General features: G+C 33.7%; 1 protein-coding gene and 1 long non-coding RNA gene across 2 annotated transcripts in view; one reads left to right on the top strand and one right to left on the bottom strand.

Moving 5' to 3' along the window:
- The first annotated feature begins 625 nt into the window (after positions 1–625).
- Positions 626–4964, top strand: LOC135135191 (uncharacterized). Its single transcript, XR_010281461.1, has 3 exons — positions 626–727; positions 4618–4831; positions 4882–4964. It is a non-coding gene; the product is annotated as an uncharacterized LOC135135191 (long non-coding RNA).
- A 3823-nt stretch (positions 4965–8787) lies between these two features.
- The window catches only part of LOC135141954 (homeotic protein empty spiracles-like), a 49727-nt gene continuing 46100 nt past the window's right edge, over positions 8788–12414 (bottom strand). The window contains exon 3 of the mRNA XM_064073571.1: positions 8788–10881. Coding sequence (XP_063929641.1) covers positions 10651–10881 — 231 coding nt within the window. The 3' untranslated portion in view covers positions 8788–10650. The remainder of the gene's footprint in view (positions 10882–12414) is intronic.

The following is a 12414-nucleotide window of genomic DNA, read 5'->3' as shown; positions in this document are numbered from 1 at the left end:
GAATTTTCAGGTAGAGTAGACGGGGGGTTCAACAGGCCGCCTAATGAGTATTGACAATTTTATTGCACTGTTAAACCCCCTTTAACTAGTTATTACTACCTAAAGTCTGTGCGTTTTCAGATAAGCATACCTATAAACTTGCACACTAAACGAAAATGAGTCGGACCAAGTCTATTTTTAAATTTAAGGGGTGGTTGCATCCCCCATTGGCGCACATAAGCTTCAGTAAATAAATCGCTGTCAACACGTCATTCGTTAAATGTTTTTCGTAATGTTCGCTTGTATTTATGTTTTTGTGTTGTGTTCTTCTGCTATAAGTTGCGATTTAGAAAACATTTCTTTTTAGAACTACTGTGATTATAATTTGACGTTTGAAAGTAAGTTCCGCCACTGGTGGAATTCTACTTGTTAGATGGAGATGTCTCACTGTGTTTATCTGTAAACGTACGGTCTCTACTACTTTTTATATTATATGGGTAGATATATGTTCATGTATGTGTACGTAAATTGATGTATATTTAAAGTTTCCCCTTAAATACGACCCTGTAGAGGGAGGGGATAGAAAAGATGGAAAACCTAGAATGGATTTGTAACTATTTCATTTTTATATTTCCAGATTCATTCATCATTCGTCTACGAACTTGGCGACAGGTCTTCCAAATTATCATCGTGGATGATACTCAGAGTTGGTTCTAGATGGAGATGGAGTTTTGTGCAAACCAAAGCAGTAAGTTTTTAAAAATATATTTATTCAATGTACATAATAGGTATCTCTTACATAAATAATTAGTTGTTTTCAATTTTTTTGAACTTAATAAAAATTTAATAAATAAAATGAACCTCCATTTTAAGATTAACACTTTTCAACAATTCTGTCAAATGTCAATTAGGTATGATTTGATACCAACAAATTTGCAGACGACACATTTCAGAAAATTATATCCAAAAATTATTATTATTTTTATATTGGACTGTCTGTCCACGAACGATATCTTTTTCAATATACCTATCGTAAAAATTTCAGTTTATTCTTCGAATCCAAAAAGGATTTGGTTTTCCTCAAAATTTAAATTTATAGCACAAATTGATGTTTTTATTCTTCTTCGAATTGATTCAATTATTTTATGAGGAATGCCAGAACCTAACTATGTATAGTGCTGACAAAAAGAAGTGCTAGACCTAACTTTTAAGACCATAAGTATGCACTTCTGCAGATGTTTATTACCCTTCTATTGATGAATAAACATCTGCAAAAAAAGCTCTTTTCAAAATTGCATTAATTATATAGTAGTGCCATTTAAAAAAATCAAGTTGGCCTTGCTTTTCCAAAACAAACAATATTTAAGCGTTTCCATATTATCCGTTCATGATCTTTAAATAGTAGGGTTGGCCATGAAAATCTAGTGCGTTTGTTGGTATTCGATGCAGAAGAATAAACATTCCCTGAACTTTTTTCGTTAGGTTATGTTTTATTAAATTAAAGGTTAAAAAATATGCCAGAAATATAAACATTGTTGCCGATACTTTTAGTTTTCAGTAGCAATGACCAAGTTAACGGTACCATTTCTTAGAAAGCATGAAACTTTACGCTATTTAAAACAGTTATTCGGTTTTTTGTAAGTGTTTATTTCATATGTAAGGAACAAACACTAAAATTTCACTTAAACATTGTTTTTATATGAATGGGGGTTCTACATACGACTATTGTCGCATGCCACATTTAGCATTTCATCTTTAATTCTCAATCATCAGTTCGTTCTGCTCGCCCACTCTTCTTAGAAATGGAAATTTCGACCTTTGTGAACAGCCTATTTCCATATCTTCCAACTTCTTTTTTCACTTTTCTAAGATTACTAAAAGGGTTGGTAAAAGACAACAACCTTGCTTTTGATGGGTTTAGCTCTTCTGAAACATTTTTCCGGCCTTAAATTGAATGATTTATCTATATAGCTATTACTAATGCTTACGTAAGTGCTCTTTATTTGCTTTTACTAAGTACTTCCAAACGCTTATTAATAAGAACGTTACGCCTTCTCCAGGTCCATGAAGAGTTACAAATTAAAATCCTTAAAATTTGGTGCAAAGTAACAACGTGGATGATCTAACTAAAATTATACTTATTTTGTTGTACGTCAGGTAGTTTTTCACATACTACCTTGGTAAATTTAGAACGAAAGATGCGTAAAAATATCACCCCCCCAACAAACTACAATTCACTCCATTTTCATTATTTCGCTATGAAAATCTGTATCATCATCGTCATTTTCAAAGATTTCCCATATTTTTCCCAATCTGCCAAAATAAGTTTTTCACAATGTTTACAAAAATTTTGCCACATGCTTGAAGTACATTTAGAAAGCGCCTGCCATACATTCTCCACCCTATTTTTTAATGATATAGAGAGCGGATTTTATGAAATTTGCATATCCGTTATTTTTTGCATATAAGTCTTGATATTTAATATGTGAACGAATCATGCTAATTAAAATGAACACAGCTATAAAAAAATTGCATATTTGCATATATTTGCCTTCTGCTGCATATTTCACGTAACGGGTGCATATTTTGCATTTTTATCAATTTTTGTGCTGATTTAAAAAAAAAATGATTGTCATACTATTGGCATTTATCTAGATAGACGAAATTTTATGAATCATATTGCAATTATTGTCCTGAGCTTCAAATAACTAGGAGAGGTCTGGGTTTTGTGGTAGTTTGGAGAAACCACTGGGTGTTAAGCTATCCTTACGGGTAAATTCGCGCCCTAATTACTTTTGGAAATAAGTTCATTCCCAATATTTTTGTTCGTTACTTCAGTGTATTAAGGTGATGTTATCGGTTTAGTTTTCAGTGAATTTACAGTATATTTTGTTTCACAAATACTAGACAACTAGTTGGAATCTGAACCCAATTTTTTTTTTACAATATCTTTGATATGCCATTAGTGTCCGGAACTTTAAAATTGGAGAGAAAATGACTTGTTTTGCTCTAATAAAATCGCAAATATGCTCAAAATCACACTAATATTAGGTCTGACTGTGCCGACCATAGTTGTAAAATTCACATTAAAGTAAGTCAATGACATTCTTTGAAGTGTTTACTATGATATTTCAAAAAAAAAAAAAATTCTCGATTTATAAAACTTCATAATTTTGGTTTAAAACTGATCATGTTTGAACCTTTATTTTATCCGTTCCATTTGCTGTCTCTTACTGCGGTCTCTCTCGGATCGGGGTATAACACCCACCGAACGTTCTTAGACCGATGGGATAATTTATTACTTTCGACATCTTTTTGGTGACAAATTTAATCTTTGCATAAATTTATTTCAGTGTAGTTAGCGAACTAGTTGTGACCACTGAAATATATAAAGATTATATTTTGAAATGGGACGAAAGTCGAAGATTCCACTTTCAAAGCCACCAAAAACTACAGACAAAAAATGCAGTTTAATCATCATTTGATTAGTTTTACTATTATTATGCTTTTATTCCCTTATTTCTGTACATATAAATATTATTGTTTTTTAGAGCTGCCGCTGTTTTTATACACTTACATAAAGTGTAAGCCAATGTTACTAATAGAAATTTTATTATTGTTAAAGTTTGTCCAGAATTATAAGAATTTTATGGACTCCCAACGTTAATTTGTTTCACACCTCAGGCGTCAATTCTATTGTACAGGTAAAGAGCCTGTCAGGGGAAAGCCGATCTTTTCTGTACCTGAGTTCGCCCCGCTCTTCAGCTAAACAACAAAACTGACAACAGGGCTGTAAAATTGAATTAACTTTGGGAGCCCATAAAATTCTTATAATTCTAGACAAACTTTACTTTATATGATCACCAATCTTATTGCTTTTCGGCTTTTTGTCAAAGATCAAAGTGTATTACCTGAAAGAATTTTATTTTGTTGAATAAAAGATTACCATAAACCTTATAATTAGCCGGATAACCATTCAGTATACACAGGTAGTTTCTATACCTCTTTAGTTTGAATTTAGCCGATACTAACCAGATAGGGAACCAGTTATAATTGAAATATGTAAACCAAATAATTGAAGTAGGTACTTAGTTTTAAGTAAAGCAGTTGGGTACATTTATAAATACGCATAAATAAAAACGAAACAAATTATTGGTCTCTAGTTTATTTTATTATTTGCATTACATCATGACATATAGGTACGTACTGATGCAGAAATTGGTGATTTTCTCGTTGCATTTCAGTATAGGGACACAGTCAGTAGAACCATTTGGACACTTAAAATTGATTTTGTTTTACTTGCTACAAATCTTTTTAAGTGTTGAGAAAGTGATTATTTTATGTCCGAAAAATAACTGCATTTATAATTTTTCGGCTGAGTGCGTTTTTTGTTGTAAATCAATCAGTTTCCCAATTAGATTATAATTGCTTGGACTTACTATTTGTTGTCTTAATTTTTCGAAGTTCATTTTTGTACACATTCAGATTTTTATTTCTTATTAATTTCTTGTGGTCATTTTTATAAATTCGTATATGAAAATTGAACTGTTGACGAACGAAAATCGAACAATAATACACGACAAGCGGGTGCCGAAGTGTTATCAGAGATTATGGGTGGCAAAATTAAAAATCCGACAGTTTTCTTTTAGCAAACATCCCCTTAATGGTATGTTTTGTGGTGGTCGAAGAGACGTTATCCTATTATTTTTCATCGTGAGTTAGCATTGAAAGCATTTAAAGCGATACAGGTATCAATATGTCGAAGATAACTCAAATTAATTTATGGATTGAACCTTTTCCTGAACTTATTCTTCAAGAAGGAACTGTGTTTTGTCGCGCCTGCTCTAGACCGGTAAGTAATTTTACACCTGTGGACGTAATACGCAGTTTTTCTATTTACAGATACATACTACCTATAGAATCACCGGAAAAACTTTTTGTTGGAATATTTCGAAACCTATCTAAAAAGAAATTGTTATCAAAATAGTAATTAAATAATCGATTACCTACTACTATTTTTTGATTTGTTCTGTTTGTATTTATTTTTTAGTATAAGAATATTATTATTAAAAGTGTGATTTATGTGTTAGTGAGATGTAGTTAAACACTTTGCAATGTGATTTATGTATTTTTTCTAATAAAACGTAAGCTCGGTAAACGTGTTTTTGTAATTTGTAAATAAATTTAGTTCGCTTATTAAGCTTTTTTTTTAATTTTTGGTGCAAATCATATGATCATATTTCCCAAAATTTTGCTGCATATTTTCCGCTCTCTACATATATAATGAGGGTTATATAGACAATGGAACCTACCACTTTCTCTTGACGTCTCGTCTACGTAAAACTATTTTAGGCATTTTCTTTTTAAATAAATGTCAGCTCAAAATAAATGGCAATCAGACTACTGACAGACAAAAAACTAAATCATCAAATCAGTTTATCCAACTTAAAGAAAAAAATCAAAGTCTACTTTACTATATAAAGATCGTGAATGGATAATACATTCCAACAACGTTGTATTTGTTATAAAGCATAACATAATAGTATTACATATATTTATATAAACAATGCAAAATAAGTATGGCTAAAGTAGTTGTAAGTCTACTTTAGATTAGTAATATTTAGATAATGCCAACGTGGTTGGCGAAACGCGTCGAGAAGTTTTATATTTTTAATAGTATACTAGGTGCAACCAAGGTTATACGGTAATCGTGTACCAAAAGATCGAAGAAGATTCCTGATAAACGCAAGAGGTAAAGAATGCCCTCACTAAATTATTAATAATAATTGGCAAGCGTATAATTTATTTACATGCCATAAAATACACTGTACTCATATTTAAAACATATGAAACATAAAACGTCGGCAATGAATTTTTGAAAAATCTTTGTGTTTTGGATTTGAGTGAAATATTAAGTATTTGAATTATTATTAGTGTTATTTTCGAGTAATTCTAGTAGAATAGAAATTAGTTTTGGAAACTCTTACTTTTCAGTATGTTCAAATCAAATGTTCACACATTTGATACACAGATTCTACAGCCGCGTCAAATTTTAACGTCACGAACCGCCACTGGCTGTATCTTGAGCGTATTATTAGAGCCAACCTTTCCACGTTTGTCGCGTCGAGTAATTAGTAAATCTGGTAATGCGTGACGCACTGTCTCTAGCCAGTGGCGTAGTTTGATCTGCACGTATCGTTTGTAAATCACTCAATTCAATTAAAAAAAAGGCAGATTAGGAGCTTCATTTGCCAACAATATTTGTATTCAGAATACACTACTCATTCAGCTCAGTCTGCTCCCACATCTCGCAAGCTAAAATTTGTACACTGTAGCAGAACATCACCTTTGGCTAATTGCGCCCTGCTCATGCCGCTTCGACTCCGAAACGTCGGCCGTTCCCGCGCCAAGCCACGCTTTCGCCGCTCGCTTGATACGCCGGATTGTACTACAAGAGTCCGCGTTTAAATTCTCATAAATAACCCGCTAACAATCTACTAGTGACAGCTTGTTAAGTCCTAACCACAGGTTAGGTTATAATTAATGGCTTACGTCACATTGTAATTGTTGAGTCGTCGCTATTATACCCACCTCGGTACGTGTACGGCCATTTGTTAACGATATTGGGGTATTTCAGGTGTTTATGTTGGTATCCATTCTTTTTAGATTTTGATGTCGTTCGCATGACCGCGACACGTGTTTTGTATGCAAGGCGGTTCCGTGACGATGTTTACACCCCCAGGGGTTTTTATATGGACACACCTCGACGACGATTTTAAAGCCAATTGAGCGAGTAATAAGATTTACCCTCGAGTTATGACGATCTTAAAAGAGTCGAGCGAAGAGGAAATATGCAAGATGGCGGAGGTGGCGGTTCATTAACGGAGGAAAAATGTATGAGGTAATATAAAAGAACTTTTAATTTAAAGCTGCTATATTTTTTGCTTTTAGTTTTTTCATTATTTCCTCGCAAGGAATTTCATTGAGTTTCATAAAAATTTTGCAACTTCTAATTTAAGGGTCAAATTCAAGTATTCAGTAGGTAAAACGACAAGCTAGAACTGAAGTTAATAGTAACATACTGAAAGTGGTAGGGCCGACAATGGACAGTGGCGTAACAAAAAACAATTTTTAAAAGGAATCTATTTTGACTACACACAAAATCAAAAAACAAGGCAAATCCATGCTATTTTTGGCTGTTTCGTGTAGCAACAGCCTTAAATTATGTACGCATACGTAGTAAAATTATTACACTCATGCTTGCAACCAATCAAACCTAAACTTTTTAAGTTAAAATGTAGACCAATCTCTTTGACATAACAAATAAAAAAATAACTCGATGTATAGTACCCACTAAGCATCCTTTTATATTTGAATAACTATTTAACGCTGCACGAACTCTATTCGGTGGTCTAATAATGTCTTACTGTGGCGTCAGTTGCACAAATTACAAACATTAAAAATCGAAGTTTGCCTTATGTGTTGCCGGAAGATGGACCATTATTTTCAGCTAGATACATTTCAACACAAGTCAGCACTCTGTATGCACTACACGTTAACAAATTGTCTGTTGAGGTCACAGCGATTAAAATACCTCGAAATCCTAATGCTACCGACCAATGTCGCTGGCGAAAACACTTCTTGGTGTTTTCGGAATATTTTCTTTGGTGTCACAAGTGTACCAGAACAGAAACAACTGTTTTTGGTTTAGTAAAAATTTTAAAATGTCGATAAGATCGTGACTAAAATGTTCACTACAAAGCGGTTGTTTAATTATGCGGTCATTTAAAACGTGATAAACTTAACGTCCACTTTTATTAAATTGTATTGTTAATTAATTATTGTCTATTAAAATAGGAATGTTGAGCGGAAAATACTGTCATAAAATAATAACAGACTTTAGTATCGTATTTTAATTTCAGTAAGATATACCTACGTGCTGAAAAAAGCTCGTGGTTTTAATGACTTGTTCGTCAATACTGTTTCACACATACTTACTACACTGTGTACTTTTTGCATTAATGGAATACTAATTTATTTATATCTAACTACATACAGTTTCCAGACTTTAGATAAGGAAATACCCGTCGGATTAAACAGCCATCATTTAATTATAATTACAAGCAATTACGTCTGTATAATTCATTTACAATTATAATGAGCTCACTTTGTACGTAAAAATAATACGTTTGTAATTAGTAGTTTTAATCACGCAGAAATCTCGAAATTTGCATGCAAATGCAATAAATAATATACATAAATTTATAAATCATAAAAATTGGACATTAAGCATTGTTGGTGGTTATTAAAAAAAAATCAATGTCCGTAGGTGTATGAACATTTCTTTAAAAAACGTCTTACCTGGCAGTTTTTTAAGGTGGATTTACTTACCTTAAATACGTTTCCTTGTCTTAAAGCGCAAAGTCATTTTTGCGATCTTTAAATTTTGTCAGAGTCATTATAATTCTGCTACTTATCGTCAGTGGTCAAATGTGACAGATTGTGCAAACAACTGGTCGATTAAGAAAGAAGTTCTGAAGTAGCATCACACCTCGAAACTCAAGTATGTTGACCCGCTTTAAATAAAATTAACATTTCTCATCCATTTGTAGTCATTCAAATTAAACATAGTGCAGATTTCAAGACATTTACACAACAATACAGATATGTAAATTAAGCAAATCTAAATGTAAATGTAAAAGTGAAACCTGATGACCACTTGCTGACTGCTTCCATCGCACATAAATGCTTTGAGGTGCAGATTAGTAAATCGCAATACGGAAATTCCTGTGGTAAATAAAACGAAAGTTTGATAAAATTTCTTTTAGGTATATTTCGTGTGCTTTACAAGTTTTTAAGTACATCATACTCAACATATTTTTTTCTACAGTTACTATCAGGCGCGGATCCAGGGGAGCAGGCGCGGTTCCAGGGAGGGGGGGGACAATGGGTGCAATTCCCCCCCTGAGACCCTACCGAAGTACTTTATTTTGACCAATTTCAAAATTTTGAAATCGCATTTTATTTTGTAAATACAGTACAACCTCTATAATCCGAACTCACGATTATCTGAACATCCAGTAATCCGAACAGAGATAAGTTGAAGATTTTTAAAAATTTCAAAATATTTCAGTGCACTGAATTAATTAACTAATTCTGGAAAAAAGGTTGAAGTTATCAGAGAAATGGGACCCGAAATCTACAAGAGAAAGTATTTGGTTAAATTTCGAAAATTGTCGAAAATGGGTCGAAATTTGCATGAGAAAAATTTCATTTTTGAAAAAGTTTCCTAAAAATTCTGAAAAAGTTCAGGGATATACCGCGTGTCTGGAAAATGGCGGTTAACTCTTCAGTACGCTATATACGGGGGTTTCGGAAGTCCCAAAAAAATAATAAGAAAATTCTTTATGATGTAGATTACGAAAAAAACGTAATTTAATAAAAGTAAAATTGGCAACACTGCACACACCTAATGCGCGAATACCTCCGGCTTACTTTCTGGTTTCTTAGTAACGATGGTGACTGAAATCCACCTTCGCTTTATATCATGCAAACATTGTTGTCAAATGGAATTTTATCAAATTATTACAAAAACAACACAGCCATATCTTCGCTGGAAAATTCGAATTTTTCGAAATTTTTAAAAATTGCGATATTTCAAGGGGACGATTCTGGAAAAATGGTTTAAGTTATCGAAGAAATGAAGCCAGAAGTGACTTCTGAGGCCCAAAATCTACAAGAAAATGTATTTATTTAGTTAAATTTCGAAAATCGTCGCGAATGAAAAATTTATCTAAAAATTCTGAAAAAATTCAGGGTATAGATCCCGGCGTGTTGATTCCAAAAAGATAGCGTGTTTATGGTACCGGAGTAATATTTTTTTAGAATGTATCGATTATCCATTGTTGCTTAAGAATTCTTTAATTTTGTTTAATAAAATTTAGGTTTATTTCTTGAAGTTTGTTTTCAGTTGTGTATGAAGTTGTTGTTCAATTCCCTTTCAGATTTTTGCGAAATAATCGGTGATCCGAACAAATCGTTAATCCGAACACACCTTTTTCCTAATTAATTAGGATTATCGAGGTTCTACTGTACTATACGTGTAACGAAAACAACCAAATGTCACCCATGTTATGTGAAAAAGAGTATACTAGCTAAAATTTTATAAAAGTTTTTTTGTTTGGAACGAATTCCTGGGAGATAGGTAAAATCGCACAAAAATTGCCTCCCCCCTAAACGAAATCCTGTATCCGCGCCTGATTACTATCGGCCAGATTTCAATTTTCGTCAAAATCTGATTTCGCTAAAAATTGAAAATCGGGCCCAAAATGTACAAGTAAAAAATTTTTTCAACAAACGTCTATTTATACACACATTCTGTAAAAAATCGTTAGATATGTGGAAATAAAAACATGATAATCACAGAAAACTAAAAATGCTGCATTCTTCAATAAACTTCGATATTCACAATACTATATTTACACAAACAAAAATAAATACAAAATGTAGCAAGACAGAAATAAATAATATGACCGTATGTACACTGGGATCTACTCTCAGAGGCTACCAATTTGCAACGTTGGCACTAACGAAAACAGTTTGGCACGTAAATGTTGGCACTATCATCGTCTTGATTTGCACACAGACTATATACAAGTTTATACAGGGCGTCTATGTCTCACTTTCTACATCACTCACACATTCCTCGTCCATGTCCATGTCGATATACTCTCCGTACTGACTGTCATCGGACGTCTCCTGCTTCCACTTGTTCACGTGATGACTGTTGTTCTGTTGTGAGCCTTGCGAACCGGATTTGTTCCCGCCTTGACTCGTCTTCGCCTCTTCCTCCTGCTGCATCCGCTTGTGCTTGGTCCTCCGGTTCTGGAACCACACCTTAACCTGCAAAAAGGCCAAAAATGCATTCTCGTACAATTATACCGTCGGTTGCAGTTAATACAAGTTATAAAACATCAGGTCATCCGATATTGCATTTTTGCTGCTTATCCAACGCTCACTTTGGTCTAAAAGATCCGCCTTCACTGAATTCGCTGAACGATTAATTTGCAGATAATATTCCTTTTTTTTTATATAAAATTGCAGCGGATGAAAATATTTCACTATGTGTAAAAAAAGCTCGAGAATTTAATAAACAAAACACGTGTGTAATCGTTCCCGGGGCCCCAAAGCTCGCGCCGCCACTGTGCACGACCATAAAAAAGCGGTTCGAGCAGCCGGCGCACCCAGTGCTGCCAACACAACAAAACGGCTCCAATTCACAAGCCATTAAGCACTTGACAAACGACATCTAACCCTCTATACAAACTACTTTATTTTGCCTACACAAAAATTACCGACAATGATGGCGGCTTTATTCGCCTTTTTTCGCGTTCTCGATTCACTTCCGGACGGTTCCGGGTTCCGGCCCGGATTTCGCGTGACGAACGCCAGCATTACGCATTTTTAACGCGGATTTACGAGGTTTGATAAAAATATGTCGCCGTAAACGGCACGAATTCGGCTAAAACGTGCTCTCCTAAAATGCTAAATCGCGCTCCGGGAGCTATAAAAATGCTATCAATCACGGCTAATTGCGTTGGGACGAATATGGATTAGGCGCCATGTTTGTATTAATGATAGTGTAATTGTTTGTAGATTGTATTGTTATTGCTGTGAATGACCGAGGAGAGACGCCGAGGCGTCACGTAGACACGGCGAACGGACATTGATGATGGAATGAGGTGTCGATGTCGGGATTATAACGGATTTTGAGGTTTGAGGGTGCAGAAAAATAAATGACAATCGAGGGAGATACAAGTCAAAAATTATTAATGTAAATCACAACGTCGAATCAGAAACTACTTACAATGAAATTTTCATTTATTTAACCTACTGTTATTTTTATATTAAAAACAGTGTGATGTAGAAAAGCACTAAAAGTCTAGTAACATTTTTCAGACTTTTATGCCAATTAATAATGTGTGCTGTTTACGAGACGGTGGCCGAGTTATGCAATGATGCGAGCACGATATATCATGATCAAACTACACTCTAAAAAATAAAGGTAAATTTAACCAAGATTTCTGTAAACTTTACATCTTGAATTGGAGTAAAATGACCGTATTTTTGATGTAAATGTAAACTTCAATGTTATTTAATTTTTTGTCTTTTCAAAAATTTTACTCTAGTTTAATTTAATTTTTTATATTAGTTAAATAAGTTTTAATAAGGGGCAAACATTACATCTTGGTGGTAGATTTCCACAACGGGAAAATCTATGACTCCACTCAGCATTTGGAAAAAAAAATGGTCGAAGGTTATTTCGACAGAACTTCCCACGTCCCTTAAATGTAGCCCAACAAATTCCGCTTCTTTGCAAAATTATGAACTTTTTTTCCGATTTATGTTTTCGGATAACCTCTATAGAGTTAAAAT

This window comes from Zophobas morio, unplaced genomic scaffold (assembly GCF_036711695.1).
Source record: "Zophobas morio isolate AGI-343-1 ecotype UQ-CSIRO unplaced genomic scaffold, CSIRO_AGI_Zmor_V1 ptg000004l, whole genome shotgun sequence".
NCBI lineage: Eukaryota > Metazoa > Arthropoda > Insecta > Coleoptera > Tenebrionidae > Zophobas > Zophobas morio.
This window is presented reverse-complemented; position numbering and strand designations above follow the sequence as displayed.